Source organism: Lissotriton helveticus, chromosome 7 (genome assembly GCF_964261635.1).
Source record: "Lissotriton helveticus chromosome 7, aLisHel1.1, whole genome shotgun sequence".
NCBI classification, from domain to species: domain Eukaryota; kingdom Metazoa; phylum Chordata; class Amphibia; order Caudata; family Salamandridae; genus Lissotriton; species Lissotriton helveticus.
In genome coordinates this window covers 67,041,001-67,063,659 of record NC_136068.1, presented here as the reverse complement: position 1 = coordinate 67,063,659, position 22,659 = coordinate 67,041,001, and the positions used below count along the sequence as shown (strand labels likewise).

Here is a 22,659-nt window from a genome sequence, read left to right as displayed (position 1 = left end):
ATGCACCAAAATCCATGGGGTTCTGCACAGCCGAAAACGAGGTGTTCCAGGTTAGGGGATGCCCGAAGAAGTGGGATAAAATGTGGGGCAAATTGACACAATACAGAGGACTTTGAGATAACTATGGGAGTAATGGTGGTGGGGGGGAGATGGGGAGATGGGAGGGATCATTGTATACTGCACCACATTGAACTGTACCCAAGAATGATTTTATTGCCAGATTTCGGCACTATGATATAACAAATCCATATTAAGTTGGATACCCTTCAAAAATGGTATGATACATATCCGTTAATGGATGTACTGCCAGGTCCTTTGTTGTTTATGTGATAAAAAAGGCTTTTAAAAAACCCAAAATCCATGGGTGGACTCCCACGCTCCACCCATGCAACGCCTCCCTGGGGTAATATGAGGCAGTGAGTTGCGCCTTACGTGGCACAAGAGTGATGCAAAACCTTGATTCTTAGAGAGCAGCAACTGTGACAAGTGATGTGTATGTACTTCAGCGCGAGATTTGCTTCGCGCTGAAGCTGTAACAAACATTTGTAAGGCGCGGTGCAGCCGATTTGCGGGCTGACACCGGCTTTTCACACACTTCACGCGCCATCTTGCGCTGAGGAACGGGTCGCGTTCTAGTTGTTGGACGCCTCCCACCCTCCTCAGTACGCACGAGATCTGGGGATAAAAACAACATGTCAACCCGTCCGCGCAGCGGGCGGGCGCAGCGGGCGCGCCGGCGGCGCGCCGAAGGCGCGCCAAAGGCGGGCCCGTCTGCGCCCGTCCGCGCCGGGACCGGGCCCAGGGCCCCGACCCCTGGCCAGATCTCATCAGATTGTAGGATAACCCATTCTAGAGCCTCCTTATTAGATCTACGCACCCTTTCCAACTCTCGATGTTTGGTTCATGACCCTAGCAGTCTTACATACAACACGGCTATTAACTGTACTAATTGTAACACCACGCTTTTCATAAATAATCAAAAAATTTTATCTAAAGGAATATCAGCAGCGAAAGAAACTGATTTTCTCATGGCCCTGATTAATGCGAGATCAGTGGGTAAGCATAGACAAGAAATAGCCGATCTCATCATAGACAACAATCTAGATGTCCTTTTTGTGACTGAGACTTGGCTGGATGAAGCATCCGGACCAGACTTGGTTATTGCTGTGCCTCACGGCTACACCATTTACCGCCTGGACAGGAAACTACAACGAGGGGGGGGACTGGCAATTATTGCCAGAGAAGGATTTCCAATTAAAACAACCCCCATTTCGGTAACCACATGTGAGGTACTTCAATTTAGCATTCGCTTCACAGCCATATATAGTTTCAAAGGACTACTCTTATATCGTCCCCCTGGAAACAGAAAGCCTTTTATAAACACTCTTAGTACAATCATGGAATCACTTATCATGGAGGAATCATTTACAATTCTGGGTGACATGAACTTTCACCTGGACCTGAAAGAGGACAAGGATACCCAGACCTTGATTATGGATCTGGACACGTTAGGACTCAAACATTTGATCACGTCCCCGACCCACCAAGCTGGACCCATTCTTGACGGTATCTTTTCTAATGTTGAGACCCTACATATACTTAACATCCTGCCATTGCCTTGGACAGATCACTATGTTATATTCAATAAGCTGACTCTAACAGATACTTCCAAGAGAAAAGCTTCGCCGCCGAAGCCAGCCACTTTTAAAATTTGGAAAAATATAAACCATTCCGAATTAATCAATCTATTGGACAGATCCTGTCCATTACTTTCCACTGACTCATCCATTGCCACACAACAATTTCATGACTGGCTAAGAAATGCCACTAATACCTTAGTTCCAACAAAAAAAGTTTCCACGAACAGAACGACCCCTTCTGCACCATGGTATACTGACGAGCTTAGGAGACAAAAACAGCTCAACAGAACCAGGGAAAGGAAATGGCGAAGAAATTATGATCCCGATGAGAAAGTGAAATATAAAGAGTCACTATCAGTGTATAAAGACATGATTATGGAAGCAAAGAAAACTTACTTTTCAGAAGAAATCGACAAAGCTAAAAATTCATCTAGACAACTATATGACATTACCAGAACACTATCGGGTAATGCACCAGATCTTACCCCGCCTGCCTCTCAATCCTTTTGTGATGAATTGGCTAAATTCTTTTATTCCAAAGTCAACGACATCTATCAGGCTTTCTCTTCTAACCCCCTAAACTCGTCCCCTCCTAAGCCAGTACCGGACTATGAATTCACGAGTTTTAAACCTCTGACCAAGGAACAAACCACAAAAATAGTCTCTTCCATTAAGACCGGATCCATACTGGATCCGTGTCCATTCTCGGTCCTCCCTCCAGTGATGAATACTCTCATCCCGATGATCACTTCAGTCTGTAACACGATACTAAGTACCGGAATCTTTCCCGAATCCCTAAAAAATACAATTGTGAAGCCTCTGTTAAAGAAAGCTAGCTTGGACAAGTCAGACCCAAAGAACTATAGACCAATTGCAAGCCTACCCTTCTTAGCCAAAGTGGTCGAAAAGGCCATGAATCAACAGCTGGTTGAGTACATCGAGACACACCATCTACTGGATGACTCACAATTTGGCTTTCGAAGACACCATGGCACTGAAACCGCCTTAATCAAGGCCGCGGACGACATAAGGAACATCCGAGATCTCGGTGGAACAGCAGTCCTAGTCATGTTGGACCTGTCGGCGGCGTTCGACACGGTCGACCACAACACTCTAATCGACCGTGTCGAAAGGATGGGCATTCACCAATCGGCGAGCAAACTGATTGCCTCATTCCTAGCTGACAGATCACAAGCTGTCACCATTGGCCCTCACCAGTCCATTAATCTGTCATTACCATGTGGGGTTCCTCAAGGCTCATCCCTAAGTCCGACACTTTTTAACATCTATGTGTCGGACCTTGCCAATGTCATCAAGGCATATGGGATGAGCGTAACCTCCTACGCAGACGATACCCAGCTGGTTTTGGGTATTAAAGATAATGGACCAGAGGTGGCTGACCGATTTCGTCGCGGAATGCTCGCAATCAATGAGTGGATGGCTTGCAACTGTCTCAAGCTAAATTCCGATAAGACGGAAGTGCTAATTTTTGGACCCCTCAGACCTGACTGGTCATCATCTTGGTGGCCACCGGGAATGGGTGAACCTCCGAAGCCAACACTCAAGGTTAGGAACTTAGGAGTAACTTTTGATGTGGACCTAAATTTCATGGCACATGCAAACAAGGTAGCGGCAACTGCCCACCATAAACTGAGGCTGATTAGGAAGATCCTTCCTTTTCTCCCAGCTACTGCTGCAAAAACACTAGTTAGTTCGTTAGTGCTAACTTCCCTTGACTACTGCAATGGGCTATTCTTAAATGCCCAAACCAGGATAATAAACAAACTTCAGTCATTACAGAATGCTGCAGCACGGCTCCTTTCAGGAACACCTAAATTTTCCTCAGTATCTGACACCCTCATAAACTATCACTGGCTAACGATCCGCAACCGCATAAAATTTAAATCTTTATGCATAGTTTATAAAGCATTACATGACCAAGCTCCCCAATTCTTTAAGGCAAATCTGACACCCTATAAACCAACCAGAACGCTTCGATCCACCACCCTGAATCATCTAGTGGTTCCTCGATCCAAGACAGTATCTTGGGGAGACCGTCGCTTCCTAGTTGCGGCTTCAAAGCTTTGGAACTCCTTGCCTCTCTGCATCAAGTCCTCTCCTTCACTTATGCAATTTCGAAAGTTATTGAAAACCTGGCTATTCGATCAGTAGTTCAATACAGCCTGCCAGGAGCGATGAGGGAATTTAATGGTATCAATTAGCGCCGAGACGCCCACGGGTATTCGCCGCGCTCAATAAATTACAAAAATAAATAAATAAATAAATAAGTATGCATACAACACGCTGGAATTAACCCCTTCGCTGCTGGCCCATTTCCGCCGCTGTGCGGTAAACAAACGAACAGGGCGGGGCCGTGACGAACCCCAGCCGTCATCCGCACACGAGCACCGCGGAGCGTGACGGCTGGGGTTCGTCAGCAGCATGTGAGGGGTTAAACACACAGTACAGAAAACTAAAGTGAAAACAAACAGAAAAGAATAATCAAGAATAATTTCCTGTTTTTGTACCACAAGACTCCAGCCGGAGTCCAACGGTGCTGGATAGTGCTATATTTTTACCCTTAGTTTCTCTAAACTGCTTAGCAGGTTTACACCAAATCACAAAAGATTAAAGAGTAAAGTTCTAGCTTTCTGCCAAATTTGGTGTCATTCTGTTCAGCTGTAAACTCCTATGTAAATTGCATTGGGAAAATTGTTGTTGGACCACCGAATCCACTCCCCCCTTTTTTCTCTGCCCCCACTTGATGGATCACCCGAACACTTGAATGAACTTTTCTTTGGAATAATTTGTGAAACAGCACTAAAGTTTTTAGCAAAACAAACAAATCTCTTCCCACAGAAACTCTACCTTACGTATAACTCACACTGTGTAGTTCTAGTTAGATCAGAGTTTCCATAGGAAGTGTATTTTTTGTTTTGCAAATAACTTTAGGGCTTTATAATGAATTTGCAGTAAATTTTCCCCCCAAAAAACATTAATCTTCCTCAGCTCCTTGAAAGTTTAACAGTTATCCTTCATGCAGGAGCAAGAAAAAAGGGGGTGGTAGGGTCCAAACATTTGACTTGCCATGCTAATTCCCACAGGAAATATTGTTTCTTGAAATGGCTGACCAGAATTAACCCATTTATTACGGCCGTTATTTCGGCGCAGTGCGGGCGTTCTAGAGAGTGGGCGGGGCCGTGTTGGCCGTTGAATGTTCGCAGCACCAGCCAGGTAGTGCTCCAAACGTTCAGCGGCTGACGGCAGCACTGATAGGGTTAAATCATATTTGTCACAAAGTCAGAACTTTACACAGAAAGCATGGTTTTTCAGGTTGGGGCAAGTCAAGACCTTCTGATTTTACTAAAATAATATGCATAGTATACTTACTTAAATGGGCTTTCAGCCAGCTCTTTTCAACCATTGGTCTGTTATTGCATCATTCACATGTTGCTTCCATCTGCTACTGCATACAGCATGGGGAAATTTGTCAGCCTAATTCAGCCACCGTCTGGCTTTACTTTGAGTGTCTGCATTTTGTCCTTTCACAAGGAGCTCATCCTCACCAGAGGTAGTTCCTTTCAGTGCCAGAGTTTTTGTTTTTAGTTTATTATTACTTTAGTGTTGCCTCTGTGTATAGAGCCTGCTGTAATAGCAGGACACTTTCTACAAGAGTTGAACAGAGGGCACATTCCAGCTTCATCAGTTACTGTCTCCTGCTAATGCTGTTGTAAATTGCTTTTAAAGTGGCATTTGTTTATCTGACTATATGTAGAAATGCACTCCAGTATGTCATGCTTGCATCTATTTTAATCGAGGGCTACAATTATACTTGTAAACCACTTCAGTCCGCGTGCCCTGCTTTTCTGGATTTCTAGTCTGCTTTCAGTGCTCTAGTGAGGAGGGTATACAACCTTTACAACGAAACTTTTACAACGACCTACCATTACAACGCAACTTTTACCACGCAAACTATTACAACGCATTGCGCTGGGGGGCGCTCTAGGATAGGGAATAGGTTAATTTACTATCCAATAACCTTCCCTACTATCCACGGGGACTGGAGTTGGAATAGTAAATTAAACTATTCAGTATCCAGCACCCCAAAGCGCTATGCGTTGTAATGGTATGCGTGGTAAAAACCGTGTTGTAAAGGTAGGCGTTGTAAAAGTATGCGTTGTAACGTCATACATCCAGTGAGGAGTGCTTATAGAGACATTCAACTATCATATAACTAATTGAAGCTGTGCCTTTCATTCCAATTTCCTCATCAATCTATCTATCTATCTATCTATCTATCTATCTATCTATCTATCTATCTATCTATCTTTGCAGCTCTATCTATCTTCCTAAATATGTGTCTGTCTCTCTGTCATGTTGGTCTGTCTATCATGTTGGTTTGTCTATCTACCGGTCCCCGTCGATCTACCTGTCTCTGTCAATCTATCTATCTGTCCGTCTATATATTTATCTGTCCTCTATCAGCATCTGTTTATCTGTCTATCATTCATCTATCTATTATATGTCTATCAATCACATATCTAGCATATGTCTATCTATCTATCTATCTATCTATCTATCATCTGTCTATTATCTGTATGTCTAGCTGTCTTTGCAAGACTCTCACCCTATATGTCTTTGCAAGCCTCCATAGTTTTAAAACCCTCTCTATTTGTAATAAAGATTTACAAAAACATTACAATAAAAGCATTAGCAAAGGCAAGAGATTGCAAGCCAGCATCCATCAGAATTTTAGGTCTGGGGATAGGCAAGACTGTCTGATTTCACTAAAATTGTGAATAAAATATTTGAGTTTCAGCTAGACTTCATCCATTAGTCTGTGGGTGTGTCATTCTTATTTTTCTTCCGCCACACTGTGATTGGGTGTAAATTCACTCAACCATTTTTGAGAAATGATCATTGAAAGAGTGGCTCGGGTTCGGCATGAAGAGGTTAAAAAGTTAGGTATATTTAGACTGTTTGTGACCAGATGTGCTCAATTTAAAGTGGTATACTAAATCCTGATTAGCTGCCCAAAACAAAGAATATGTTGTGGCAGCCATTAGAAGACTTGGGGACATTGTACCTGCGCTCTGAAAATGATTTAAATAAATAAAAGGGCCGGGGTGAGCACAGGGGGCATGTCAGGGAGTCCCAAAGGAGCCCTTTTAATTGGGGGCCAGAACATGGATCACATGTTGAGACAGCCATTACAGGACTCCGAGACATGGCCTTCATTCAAATGCCTTGTAGTGTGAGAGTCGATTTTCTGTGAATTTAAGAGCATTACGAACTGAGCTTATTCTGGCATTTGGTTGCGTTCACACTGTCCCGCATGGTGACTCGACATCACCGTAAATCACGTGATGACAACAGCTGATTCTCATACTAAATAAAGTAAGTCTAGTGTTTACTTAACCCCTTCCATGCGGCCGCGATTCTGCACCTGTGCGGCAAAATCGCGAGTGGGCGGGTTTAAGACGGCCCCCAGCCGTCATCAACACACGAGCGCCGTAGTGCATGACGGTTGGGGCCGTCATCAGCATGCAAGGGGTTAAGTAAGCTGAAAGTGTTCTCAAAGAAGTTTCTCATGGTGCTGAATCAAGGACAGTTCCCACTGTCCCATGCTTATGTTAAAACAATACACTAGCTTAAATGTACCGCCAAGACTGTGAGAATGGTTGAATCTCAATGTATTACTATCCTGTGAGAATCCTCAAATGTATTCTGTAGAAAAAAATGTTTACTAACTTTTTCCCCATTGGTGCAAACCCTGAGAATCATGTATTCCCACAAAATACATGAAAGCCTTTGCTCAATGCCCTATAGAAGTCTGTGGACTGTTGTAACCAGAGAGACCCCTTTGCCACTCTGCAGCCAATGTTGCTCACTTAGCAAACAGATTTGACCACTTCTTTATGAAAGCTTGGATCACCTCATCTGTGCAGCCAAACACACAGTGCCATCCACAAAAAAATACCTATATTGTTTCACTTGCATCCTTTATTACGGTCATAGACAATAAAAGTATCAAAACACAGTTCAGATAAATATTCAATTGTCATTTTTTTATTTTAAAACAATACAATCAAAACTCATAAAATAAATCAGTAGTAACACTACTAGTACTAGTAGTGATTTAAAAACGATACTATCATACAATCTAGTTTCCTAGCAAAAAACAATATTAAGGGCCTCATTATGATGGTGGGGGGACTTGAGTCCGCCCACCATCGTAGCGGGCCCTGGGAATGCCCGCCAGTAAGGCGGCGATCCTGCAACCCCTGATTACGATGTGACCGCCATCTGTGGGGGTCGCATTGCCCATACTTTGCATTGTGGCGGGGATGCATTCAGCAACCCCTGCCACAATGCAAACACGAGGCACTTGCATATCCCTGCACTAAGTGGCAGGAACCATGCTGTGCCTGCCACATAGTGCAGGGATATGTCGGTGCTCCCCAGTGCACTTGTCCAAGGCCCAGGGATGAAGGGGGGCCCACTACGAGCCCCTGAATCAGTTTCTGCCTTGCTTTTCGCAGCGGTTTGCAAGCCGCGAAAAGACTGGCGGAAAGGAATATCGTAATGCAATGTTGGACTATGTTTTCATTCCACAAGGCGGTCGGAAAAGGACCACCTCGCAAAACTATGGCGGGCGGTTTTGGCGACCGCCACTCTGCCGCATTCAATTCCCTCCGCCATCATAATATGGCTGGGTAAAATAGCCATTCGATGGCAGAGGGACTGCAAATGCACGGCTGGCGGTGGCAGACCCTCCGCCATCATAATGACCCCCTAAGTGTTTACAGTCAGTGAGTAGGCTAACACTACAGTTGGAGTGGAAAGAGATAAAATAATGCTCCGGATAAGCCAGATGCTCTCAAGGTATTTAGCAATTGAGAACCCTACAACTAGAGACGTATCAACTCTACATGTTCTCAGATCTAGCCTGTAGCATCTGATATCTAGGGAGCAATAAAAAGGGACAATCCAGCAACTACGCTGTTTACCATATTTCAGGGACAAAAATAATAAATGATCTATTGTTTCATCAGCTCTTCTACATACCGGGGATGATTTGTTGTCCTGGTGGTTATCTTTACATATTTGCTGTTACTGAGGCTAGTGGCAAAATCCCCAGGCTAAACTTGATATATTGTGCTTTAGCAAAAGGGGGAATACATTTCATTCAGATAATTCTCAAAAGACAGGAATGGTTTGAATTCAATAAAGAATTATGTTAGCGTCTGCCTGATGTAGCAGTGCAAACTTCTTCTGTTTCCAGAAGATGGCCATCAGCTTTTTCATAGCATTTAGGGAAATAGTGTGTGGATCCTGCCAGTACTCTTGCGGACCTAACAAAAAACATGTCTGTTTTACAAAGTTCAACCATGGAGCTTCCGACCACCCTGTGTCCTGGCTAGAACATCCCTTTGTACCTTTCTATAATTGGCCAACTCTGGGGTCGACCAGACTCAAAACCAATACAATATTGGTCTCAGACAAATTAATTGGGCTATAAACCGAATCCCTAGGTCATGTGTAAAAGCCTACAGGAGAGCTTTGGGGGATTTTAAGCATCCCACCTTAGAACATTATTCTCTGCAACTTCCAGGACATCCAAATTACTGTGACCCCACAATTCTGCACCATCGGTAGCAGCATACATAGCTTGTGCCCTCCAAACCTCTAGCATAAGGGAAATTGGTTAAAGGCTGTCCCATCAAATATGGCACCCTTTCACTGGAGCAGTAGTCTCTGTGTGGAAGTCTCTAACACCTGAATCTAGGAAACTAACCTCAGTATGCACCTTCAGAACAGACATGACACCCCCTCTTCAAACAATTCCAAACGTATACTTTTTCTCCTATAGCTGCGTCTGTACCATTGAGTACACTGACTTAAAATTCCAATGTTCTATTTTCCAAGCCATAAAGGTACTCCTGCTAATTAGTGAATTGTAGAGTTATGCTTTGCAATGTAGCATTATACTCCAACACCCACCATCATACACCAACATGTACCAGAATATTGTAGACTAAATAATGTCTTGCAAAAATATTGTTTTGTAAATATTGTTTAGAAAATACTGCAGATTTTTGTTAAATGGCCTATTAGTTCATAGGTTGTTTAGAAAATTGTCATTTCATTTGCAAAAGTCACTACACAATTTGCAACAATTTTTTGAGAACCTGATTTTCATACATTTGGCCCATTTGTCCTTCCCGTATCCCTCGCCATTTGTTCATAACTCCATGAGATAGGCCTCTAATTTTGTTTATTTCTAGCATGTTCTTAACACGAAGGGGATCATTTGAAGTGCGCTGTAAATCTGATCTTCCAGGTAACAGGAGTTACCAGCCTTGCTGCAATTATGAGATCAGCAGCAGAATCCCAAACCACTGCTAAGCACTGGGCTGCAAACAACCTCATGGCATCTTGGAAATCAGGAGGAGATAAACTTAAAGAGGATCTGTACATAAATCATACTAATTCCATCAAACGGCAAATAGGAAAGGGAAGAAGAGAAGGCGCTCCTGGCCCAAATGGCATTCCTCCAGTTCTCTACAAACAAGTGCCAAAGCTTTGGGCAGAAGTGCTGGAACCTCTATTTGGAGAAATATGGGAGCTGAACATCTTGCCATCCTCTTGGAGAGGTTCAATAATCTCACCAACACACACATCTGGAGACAAGTCAAAACCACAAAATTACCGTCTAGTGGCCCTAATATATAATGAGGCTAAAATATTTGCTGGAACACTACTAGAGGAGCTCCAGGCATGGGCCAAAGAAAAATCTGCAATCCCATTACATCAGACTGAATTCGCGAAATCATTTGGGACAACTACAAACATACGCAGCATGGCAATGCTTATGGATAAGGCAGAATTTGCAAGGAGGCCCCTTTAATTATGCTTCATCAATTATAAGGCTGCCTTCGACCATGTCAAACGCAAGAGACTCTAGCTTAAAATGCAAAGCTGGGGGCTGCCACAGTCCCTACTAAATCTGCTGATAAATCTGCACGCTGACACATGGGTACAGATAAAGCTGGTATATATCACAAAATTTCCCTCATTGACCAACAACTCTTACTTTAAAGATACACCAGTGACAAGATATAATTATCTCAGGTTTTTAATTTTTTGCATAGCATCTTTTTTAAAATATAAAAATACTTTTTTTCATTTAATCGATTCATTTTATATACATTACAAAACAGATTTCATCATAAGTACATATAATCCTTGGTACATTTCTTTTATAACCATGATTATTTCGAAAAAATACACAACATATTAATTAAAGTCCATCTGATTACATACCAAAAAACCATTCCATTCATCCAAAAACAATCATTCCCATACAGCTACAAACATACAATATCTGTAAATGATAGAGGGTAAGAGACAGGAAAAGAATTGTCTCTCCTGCCACAGCTCGGGTCTCAGAAAGAGAGGAAAATTTGAGACTCGGCACTGGGTCTCTCCTGTCAAGGCGGATTCCGAAGGTAAAAGGGCTGAAACAAGGATGCGTTCTGGCGGCCACACTTTTTAACACCTTCGACGCTACTGACGGAACCGTTCCGTCACGCCCCTCGGGTGGGCTGTGCTCATGACGGAACGGCTCCGTCACGGCCCGGCCGCCGCGCCTGCGCGGCGGGTTTCATTAAGCGGGCGGGGCCGTGACGGAACCGTTCCGTCATGAGCACAGCTCACCCGCGAGCCGTGACGGAACGGTTCTGTCACCAGCGCAGGTGAGCCGTGCACCCGCCCGCGACCGTTAGCGCTGCGGCGGAATAGCCGCCGCAGCGAAGGAGTTAATCTATTTATAGCTGATCTAGTCCCAAAATTAATCAGTTGTAACTCACATGCCCCAAAAATAGGAGACATATTGCTACCCTGTCTCCTATACGCGGACGATATAGTCCTGATCAGTCAAACAAAAGTAGGGCTTCATCACCTTTTAAATGCTACACACGATTTCTCCAAAGCAAACGATTTACAGATAAATCTGCACAAAAGTAAATCATGATGGTTGGGAAAAAAGGAAACAGCCACCTGTTTGGTTCTGGGGAGAGACCAGAATTGAGGACACAAAGGAATATAAATAACTGGGAGCGACGTTAGATAAAAGTGGCCGATTTCAGGCTCAGAAACACAGCATTAGGCACAAAGGCCTAGCGCTAGCCAGTCCTTTAAAAACGTTAAACACAAAACTAAAAGGCCCTTTGATCCTGCCCTTGGCACAGGTGGCCCGCGCAAAGCTGGTACCAACAATCAGCTACAGCAGCGAGGCACAGAAAGGAAGAGATGCCAAAATACTTGATGCCACAGTAACAACTGCATACAGGATTATCTTCGGGCTACTCAAATACACATCGTCTGCACAAATTAGACTCAAGTTTGGTCTGCAGAAACAATCAATCACAAGGCAAGGGGCTTACATCATCAACTGGTATAAAGTGCGGCAAGCCCCATAGGGAACTCTTAACGAATAGTTATGGATGGAGATTCAATTAGACACTACAACCCCTGCTGCGGATGACCTCAACAGCAGTTTACAGAACATGGTGCTAAACCAGCTTTGGGAAACACCTACAAAAGCCGCCACCTTGAAAAAACTGGTATGGAAGACAGTGAAACATCTTTCATGGCTGGAGGACAAGACTGCCTTATCAAAAAGGTCCCATGGATGGATGACACTAAACCCCTATGCGAAGCCTACGGCACAAAATTATTTTAACCTGGGGTACGCAAAAAACATAAAGATCGACTTCATGAAATATAGGCTCGGCTTGCTACACTGTATACAGCACTTACCACCTTGGCTAAGGGAGAAAGAAGACTTCACATGCCGCTTATGTGGATCAGCGACAGAAGACCTGTTGCATAAACTATGCTCCTGCAAAGAACCTTTAAAAGAACATAAACTGAACTGCTGCCTAGTAATATATCTGAGGTTATGCAAGCAGAAAATGCCAGAAATGCAGCTATATGTTTTTAGCAATAATTTATAAATACTAGAAATGTGATGATGGTAGTTTTATGCATGTACACTTTTGTTTTAAATTGAAATTCTTTTGCATTGCAACAGTTTTAATTAACTATGCAAATAAAATCTTACATGAGCAGCAGCAACACCTCTCATTTTGTTTCTCCCAGAGACTGTGGCTGCTGAAGTTGCAGTAACTATTACTCCTTGTAATGGTAGCACATAAGGGAGGTGGGGAGGAATGGATTTAAAGGGGAAAAATCAGGGGCACTCATAATGTGGCCCAAAAAGCGAAAAATGGAAAGAGATTCTTCTTTGGGATATTAAGGTTCAAGGCCCTCTGCCTTGGTCTTCTGTGCTTTGATTGCCAAAATAGTCTGATCTTGTCCGAAGCACTACTATCTTCACATGGGTTATCTTGCCCTGTTTTCTTAATTAGTTACATGATTCCATTTTATTTCCTAGGAGTTGTAGATTCTATGGGTGCATTTTCTTCTTTGGGAATAAACTACTAGGTATATCCAACAGATATACTCACCTGACCCTGAAAGGTGGGGCAGTCGGGTCCACTGTCGTAATAAGGTGTCCTGCACAGCGTCCCATTCACAGTCCCATGCACCGGCATGCCGTAAGTGTACCTGTTCCAAAGAGATTGTGTTAGGAATCACATAGCATCCCAAAATGTCTAATACGTTGCAGCTGAGTTACTCTCTTAGGGCCCGATTCACAGAACTAACTTAAGACAAAATCCTAAACTTACTACTTTTGGTATTCACAGAAGTTAGGATTTTGTCTTAAGTTTGTCTTAAGACAAACTTAAGACAGACTTAAGACAAACTTAATACAGACTTAAGACAGACTTAAGACAGACTTAACTTCTGTGAATACCAAAAGTAGTAAGTTTAGGATTTTTTCTTAAGTTAGTTCTGTGAATCGGCCCCTTTATTCCTGTCCTAGGAATAGCTTGATAAATGCAGGGGAAATTAATCTCATGCTCTTGTCACCCACAACACTAACATCAGTGGTCTTGAAATCAGTCGGTAATATCAGGAGAAATTTAATACATTCCGGTGATGGTGGAGGTGAATGGATACTGCCGAACAAGTAATTGGAGAGGGATATTCTAGTCAGGGGTAACCCAGATTGGTCCTGTGGGTTGCATTGATGCCACACTTCCAGGGTACAATTAATAAATAGAAAATATGTATGTAGCTGTTACTTTAAAGGTCAGGCATAGAGCTAAACCTGTGCTGGGCACCTCTGCTCTAGAAGATACTGTAGACATGCTCCAGCCAGAGGAAAGTGAGGAAGACATCTCTGACTGTGTGGGCTGCTAATAGCAAACATTCTTGCACACAAGGGTTTTTCAATATAATTTTATTTTTGGCACACTATCACCTAAGCCAAAAGGTGCAAACAATTGGTTAGTCATTCAGGCTCAGGGATGTAGTGAAATTGGGGATCATGTGCATGAGAGGTCCACTGCACCCCAATTATGGCTGTCCTTTAGTATCTGACAGGGAGCAGGGGGTTCAATTCTCCTTCCTTGTATTAGGGTCATGACAACCTTGTTATCCCATGGGCCAGACCCTCTACCTTGCCCATCCTGCCCTAGACTACTCTTTCTACATTTCAAACTTTGCACAGTCTTTCTGCCAAAGAAGCAGACTCTGGACACAACTGACCTTGTTTCTGAAACTTCCTTCATTCAAGAAATTGTTAGGCCATCATTCTCAGTACAGATTGTCAGGTTCTGGCATCCTCTATCAGACAGATTATGGTTCCTTCACAACCACCTTGAGCTCCACAAATCTGTAAAGGTCGGTCTGTTCCCACATACCTGTTTCTCTACTAAACCATGTGTTGGACAAGTGAAGTCTCAATGTATCCTGAAGCACTTTACACTCCTTATGCCTCACTTCATGCCTAAGCACAACTACAGGTTTGCTTCAGCATAATTGGAGACCTCTCCTACCCCCACACGCTACACTGTAGGGTATATTTACAAACCCCTAGTGCCACCTTAGCGTCACGCCACAACAAGGGACGCCACGCGATGGAGCCGGCTTGAATCACCCTCTTAAATTACCATATATAAAAATTACCGTAAAGCTGGAAGGAAGAATCCCTGCCTACTCAAGAAAAGTTCATTCTAATTGCCCTGAAGAAGTCCGTGGAGGACAAAACGCGTTGGCTACATTTGAGAAGAACCAAATAAAGATTGAACTTCTATAAAAACAACCCAAGATTCTGCTACTGAATGATTTTACATTTTAACTCATGAAATGTGGTTACTGTTGTACAGAATTTGAAAACAATAGTTTTGTGTGCTGGATCAGTTTTGCTAAAAAATATTTACAAACCCCTAGTGCCACCTTAGCGTCATTTTGTTTGACGCTCCGGTGGCGTTGAGTGCTGGACCATATTTACAAGGACAGGCACAGCCACTTTGCGTGAATTCACACCACCTTGTAAATATGGCCCTCTTTCATACGGTATTCTGCGTTAAAGGGTCGTGTCATGGGTGTTGCTGTGGGCGTTTCAAAGCAACACCTATGGCTTTTTGACACTGACCCAGATTTTCAAGGATTGCTAAATTCGAGGCAGCACCAAATACTAACGCCTCTCAAGGGGAAGCATTAAAGTGGCGCAATGAGGAGAAATACTTTTATTTCTCCTCGTTTTTTGCTCTTTCTATGTCTGCTGCATGCTGCAGCACACATAGAAGGAGCAAACACCATTAATGACTGTTTTTGTGCAGGAAGGTGTCCCTTCCTGCACAAATACAATCATCCCTGGAGCACGGGCACCTGCGTTGGCGCACGGCTGCTGTTTCAGCACCAATGCAGGGAAGAGTACAGGGGTGCATCCTAATCCTGTAAATACAGCACATCCCTGCATTTTTTAAATGGCACAGCTCAGAGCAGCAAACTTGCTTGCGGCACCACGCTGCGCCATTTCATTGTAAATATCCCCCTAAGTGCTCACCAATGCCATACTGTAAACCCACACACTACCATCCATACCTAACAAATGCAGCAGTCTTTTAAACAATTGGAGTATGAAGTGCTGCACAAAAGGTACATTATGATACCTGTGTAGAGGTTTAGGTGAAGAAGCACAACGATTGCTTTAATGCTTGATACATCCCTGTTCAAAAAAGCAGCTATAAAAAAGAATTCTCAATTGAAGTAGCACTAGACCTTCCAATAGAATCCTTGAATCTGTGTTTGCAGAGAGCAACTGTAGTCCTTTGAGGGTGCCACATTTAGCAAGGCTAACAGCACCTGTTTCAAGTGGGCTGTCCTGACATTTCTATACCGGATAAAACGTTTCGCAATATTCTTGGAATATGAAGGGTCTTCAACAGGTAGGACCTCTCGACACAGAGTCGTAAACTGGCCATGTTCTCAAAATGTCAACCAATAAAGTTGCTCTAGGAACCTCTGTGTGGGGACCTGGAGTGTTTGCATTACCATTAAAGTCTCAAGCTATTGTAACACTATCTCTGGAAGAGAGTCATGCTAAGTACCCCAATTATCAGAAATAAATATCCTAGTACTAACAGTCTATGGATTTTGGAACTAAGCTGCTTGAGAGGCAGATACTGTCAGTGTGGGATGATGTCCTGAAAAGCTGTAGGACAGCGCTTTCCAAACTGTAGGTTGTGACCCACTGGTGGGTTGCGACGAGATTTTTGGTGGGTTGCGAAAGTCCTGGTCTATATATAAGTAATAGTTAAAATGCTTAGCCCTGTTTGTGCACAAGTGTGAAGGTGTTCAACAATGTACCTATGCCCAGTTTTAAAACAAGCCATTGCAAGTAATCCCAAGCAAAACTCCAGGTGAATCTTCCAGTATTTGTTGCTGCTGCTCCTTCTCCACAAAGCCATTTCAACAGAGAATGTGCTAACTATTAGTAATCACACACAACCATACCACTTGTGGAAGATACTTCTGACTTTGTCCTTTGCACCAGGTTCTTAACTATCTGGAATGCTCATGCGCCTCCTTAGTGATGGCAGTATTGACTTGTAAGCAAACATCAACTACAGAACTGATTCTCAAAATTGACTGGACCAGGACGCGGGATTGTCTCCAGCAGAAGATTCCTTAGAGCCATGCATAGAACGGAGGGAGGTGCAGGGTGCTGCATATATCCAGTTGCCCTGATGAACTGATGCATGAGAGAGCCTGGCGTGAAAAGCGAGGCAGAGAACTGCTGAAGAGGGTGCAACATATATGGACTGTACACACAAACTTCCAAAAAATGACAGCTTTAAGTGGCGAGCTGGGGTGGCTCTGGGTTGCTAATGGCGACAGTTGCCTTTGGGGCAGTTATACATTTGAGAACAGGCCATCCTTCTGCTACTGTCTCCTTCTGTGCTATGGTGAGGTGTAGTTTGCAAAATGGGGAAATACAATCAGGGTAAACCAAGATGGGACAACAGTGATTTTCATTTACTCCAAGCATCACTTGCATGCCTCCAGAGAGATTCTGTAAGTGACGCTGAACCTCTGCAGTAGGCATTTCATTTCCTCTGTGCCTTTCCTTCAACCATTTTTCTGTAGAACATTAAACAGAAACCTTTTTTGCACTGGGCCCTGATCCCCTTGGACTCGACCAAGTGTTCATGGTGCTAAGACTTATTTCATTCAGCTCAGCGGCTCTCTCCTATGATGATGGTAGTAAAGAACAACTTAGAGCGAAAGCCAGTTGCTTCATCCCAACCATTCAAATTTACACCATCATGCCTCAAACTTGTGAGATGGGTTTTACCAGGCTATGACCTTCTTCTAGTAATTGAAGTTTTGATGGATGTTTTCCTAGTTTCTGATTTGCATATGGCCATGTCTGAACTGGGGTGGTGTGGAGTGCAAAAAAACGATGGATTTAGGCCCAGATCTCTGTACTAGGGTGAATGTATGACATTGTTCTGCATTCTGTCCATCAACTGTTGTTTTTGCATTTGTCACCCCGAGTGGGATGGGTATGCTCAGACGTGAGTCCCATGCTCTCCACACCACTGGAGTCAAGCTATCCTGGCTGAAGACGGCTGATAGCCAGAAACCGGTCCTAGGATGCTTGATTCCGGTCCAGGAAAGACATGGCTTGGCAGTTCGGGCTGGACTGTTCCCATGAGGCACAGGGTCAAGGCTGATTTGCATATGGCCATGTCTGAACTGGGCTGGTGTGTAGTGCAAACAAACGATTGGTTTAGGCCCAGATCCCTGTACTGGGGTGCATGTATGACATTGTTCTGCATTCTGTCCATCAATTGTTGTTTTTGTGGATGTTTTCCTAGTGGCAGGATGCCTGTTCAAGGGGTTATATATTCTAACACATGGATAGTCGTCACTTCTTGGTGTCATGAAGGATCGGTTATTCCACTGTGAGTGAGAACAGTACACCGACTTTCGATTTGTTACATCACTTGCAGAGGAAGGTTATAATATGGCACAGTACAATAATACCTTGGCACCATCACAACGTGTAGCTGTTCACCAGACTTAGGACTTAAGTTCAGATCACCAATAGTCTCCATAATCCTTAGAGGATGTGCAAAACTAATTTTCTCTGGGACATTTTCAAGGTTCCCCCTTGGAAAGACAATCTGGAGGCATTATTATGAGCTAATGGAAAAAAGTCCTCCTCCACCAGACGAAGACCACAGCAGCTACATTGGCCTTTTTGTGTAATGTTTCAAATCATTTAAGTCAAGCCACCACTTAGTCCACAATGCACTGGAAAAACCCTATTGCTTTGAAGCTGAAGATGGGAACAGTCTCAGTTTTGCAGAACGGCTCCACATTCCGGTCTCATATAATTCTCCTCAAATTGTTCCTCAAACCTCGATCTTCAAGAATGATTGGGGGGAGGGCGAGGTTCATGTAAGGAATCTGTGAAAGTGGATATACATTAGAAAAATGGTAGTGCTCTCTGCGATTGGTGATATGGATTCCATCAAATCCCTTACTGTCCTCCCGCCTTCCCTTTAGATGATGACAAAAGAATTTTACTTTTTAATATCATAGTTGTTTTCGTGGCTCCGTCCTCTGCATGCAAGCATCTGTGGGGGTGCAGAAAAGGTGAGAGGAACCAACACCATTGGCATGTGGTGCCTTATATGGAGTGGCAATGTCACTTTCAGGAAGTTGTGTGACAATAGGCCTGGAACAAGCAGCGCCACCTGGTGCCGGAGATTAGGTACTGCTATTTAAAATGTCCTCACACCAAGATTTGTGTAAGGAATCAGCTGTAGCTATTACATCCATCAGATTATTTCATTAACCAGAAAGAATCTTACCAAAGGTAAGTAACGTGTTTGTGGGCTTTCTACAGACCCAGAGGTGAAAACCTAAGGTCATAAAGTGCGACCAGAAGTCAATACCTTTTCAACTGATGATGGCTGATAGGTACTATGTAGTATCATCTGAGCTAGCCATGGGGTTTGATATCCCTTCTTGGATTGGGAATTAGGGTTATAACTTTAGAGTGGTGCATTGTTAGAACAGATGAGCGCTGCTCACAATGCCTGGCCCAAGGTTTCAACCATGACGTCAATGGTAAGAACACTCAAAGGAACAACTGACTACTTGTGAATAAACAGGCATGCATCATATGAGTGTCTGAAAAGTTTCAGCGCTCCGTCCATCATATCCTTTCTTTTGCTTTGTGCACCCTAAGTTGGTAGGGTATGCCAAGACGTGGGTCCCTTGCTCACTTTGCAACTGGATTCAAGCTAGCCTGGCTGATGAGGGCTGTTAGCCCAAAACCGGTCCCAGGATGCTTGTTTCCAGTTCAGGGAAGACATGGCTTGGCAGTTCGGCTGGACTATTCCCATGAGGCACAGGGTCAAGACTGATTTGCATGTAGCTGTGTCTGAACTGGGGTGGCGAAGTGAGCTAACAGACAATGATGGATTCAACCCAGATCTGTGACTGTCGGTAAGCGTCTGAAAAGGTCCATCATCTCCTTGTGTTTGCTATGCATCATATGCTCACTAACTGGAGTACTTTTCTTGTTGGGCTACTGAGGTCTCTCCAATAAGAGCAGATTTGTGATTCTCCGGCACATCATCGACATACAGATATAGCCCACATGTCAATCCTTCATGCACGCATCTAATCGAGTCCAATGATAAGGTATGATCATCCGTTCTCAGCTTTTACTCACCTATTTTGATCACACACAATTGTATTTTTACCATTTTAAACTCCCTCAAGAATACAACTGAAGCATCAGTTCCAGATTCTCCTAACAATACCCCTGCTTAAACATAGTGTGCACCAACCTGCTCCCTTCCCATGAACACACTTCTGCTCCTGCTTGCCTCCATAGCTGTGGTGGCCACTTTAGGCACAGCAAAAAGTCATGCCAGTACAGTGAAAATAACAATAAGAGGGCATATGACAGATATAAAAACAGTGACTTCAGTGTAGTGTCATGAAAAGCAAATTCCAAGTGTATTGGGGGAACTATCACAAAGGCATTGAGTAAAGGAAATTGGAAAATCAAATTACTCAGCAAATGAAGTTTCTTTTAAGAAGTCCATTAGTTGGAGATTGGTTGAAACAAAGAATGGACCAACTGCACTTTCTGTGCAGAAGAGCAGGGATGTGTCAATGTTTGTTTCTTTTTAGTGGGAAGAATCAAAGTGAATTTTCCTGCGCTATTTCTGGAATAATAATTACTACACACAATGTCCACAGGAAGCACAAATACATGTAGCCTCCCACACCTCAGAGAACATCCATGCAGAGTGTCCTAAAAAACAGTGGCGGCTGCTCCCGGGCAGCACTGGTGAGGCAGGGAGGGGGAGTTTTAAAAAAAAAAGGAAAGAAAAGAATAGATCGCTTACTTGCCTGCCGGCGGGCTAGCTGGCCGCCGCCTCTCCTTCTGTAAAGTGGAAGAACACAGGCTCTTAGACTCCCCTAACCAATCACAACGCTGTTGTCATCAGAATGACAGCAGCATTGCGATTGGTCTGAGCGCTGTGGTTAGCACTCAGACAGGGCCTGGAAGCCGTTGCATGTTGTCTACCCTGGCTGTACAATACAACCGGGTGGAGAACATGCTAAGTGCGCATGTGACTATTTGGTCTGCCCAAGACGGCCGTCAAAACCGTCATGCGCACGTAAGTGCACTCACCATACCTCCCGATGTTGGCTGTGATGACAGTCAAGCCCCGCCCCAAAACGGGCTTCACCAGGGAAAAATCAAATGAAAATAATATTCTGTTATTATCATCTAATTTGTCCTTTTTGCAATGCTGAAAAGCAGTGGGGCGAGGCTCTTCCGCCTTAGCGGAGGAGCTGCCCCTGCAAAAGTCAATATTTGCTCGATTTATGAAGGTGAGCCGCTTTTTGTTTACTATCCAGTTCGTAAAGGCGGGCCCCTTTGATTTTGGGGACTAGGCATATTTTTTCCCACAGGCTGACCCTGAGCATATGGAACTGCAAGGTGAGATCAGGTTTTTGAAGGGAGGTCGGAGAATGGCGTAATGGCCACAATTTACAAACAGGTTGCTTGAGCTTCCCACCCACGGTGCACCTTCTGTGTTCCAGCCTACTCAAAAATTTGGGGTGGCTGCACTAAATTAAGCAATGGCACTCAGGTTTGATTATAGTTCACTATTTTTCCATACCTGCCACATACTCGAAAACTGACAGACGTATCCATGGACGAAACAAAGGAGGGACCCATGAAGAGGACTTCAAACTTTGGCAGAACTGGAGGAAGAAGGGAGAGGAGAATCAGAAATAGGTATACTGCTAGAACAGACCCTTACAATCCTTTCCTAGTTTACCACAAGTAAGTGCCACTAGAGGAAGGCAAGGCGAGTGTCTTAATGTGGAGCTTGGATAAGGAATTTAAGGAACTCAGGCCATTTGCTAACGGTTTGCAAAGTCGCAGGGTTTGCAACCGTAAAGTGGCTTTTAGGTATGTACTATACCCATTTTGAGAGTCAGAAAAGTCTTTTCTTGAGGCCCTTACAGGTGAGTAGTTACACTATACTAGTACCTGACTGATTGATTGTTTGAGGTAAGGAACAAGAAGGCGGTTTCCCCTCTTGATTGCAATTTGTTATGTAAGTATCAATGGTTTGCGACCAAAATTGCAGTTAAAAACCACTGATCTGTTATTGACACCTCAAAGGTGGTGGTAATTGATTCAAAAATGTGAAAGTACCCCCCTTACTCAGTCACTGCACACTTGTAGTGTAGTTCAGTAACACTTTGGGTGCTTGCACTATCATGCTAGAAAAGAGAGACCTATCAAACTGAAACGTACAGGTGTGGGTTGGATGCTAGCATCCCATGTGGTCTGCGCCTAGAAGGCTGCCTCACTCCATATCACCACATTAGTGAGCGAATGGGGAGGAGACCCGTCTTTTCTTTTTTGTACCTTTGCATGTAGAGACGAGTAAATGTTTTCAAGCCTTATTAAAAGTTTTATTCTATATACTGTTATCGTGAGAAACTCATGGTGCATATATATATATATATATATATATATATATATATATATATATTATAGTTATATATTATTGATATATATATTTCGTGCTGACACCATTGCAAATATGTGACATGTTTTTCTGAGGGGCTATTCTCAGGGCTAGTGGAATTTTGGAGCAGAGGAAGATAAAATTATCTAACACTGATGGCTGAAATGTTAGATAGCATTAGGGCGAAATCTGTGATAGAAGGCAAATTAGTCTGCCCATTTTGTGTCGTTAATCAATAGCTATTTTTTGATTTTAACACTGATTGATAAAAAAGGAATTCCAAAGAAATAAAAACACAGACCTCTCTTAACTAAGACATCAATAAGCATTTACAGATCCTACTGAAAATGTTATTCACTAAAATTGTTTTAGTCTTCCATTAAAGCTCATATGTGATCAATTAACTTTTGCAGTGTAATTCATTAGCAGAGGTTTTTCCCCATCTTTTACTCTGCATCGTAGGATCGCAAATGACAGTTATAAACAATTTACCATCTCGATGTATGGAAACT

At 43.4% G+C, this 22,659-nt stretch overlaps 1 protein-coding gene across 1 annotated transcript in view; it reads right to left on the bottom strand.

The window, feature by feature from the left end:
• Positions 1 to 22,659, bottom strand: part of LOC144768928 (alpha-2-macroglobulin-like protein 1) — a 451,046-nt gene that overhangs the window by 341,987 nt on the left and 86,400 nt on the right. The window contains exons 7-8 of the mRNA XM_078652935.1: positions 21,284 to 21,368; positions 13,175 to 13,274 (exon numbers count right to left, since the gene is read on the bottom strand). Of these exons, the coding sequence (XP_078509061.1) occupies positions 13,175 to 13,274; positions 21,284 to 21,368 (185 nt within the window). The remainder of the gene's footprint in view (positions 1 to 13,174; positions 13,275 to 21,283; positions 21,369 to 22,659) is intronic.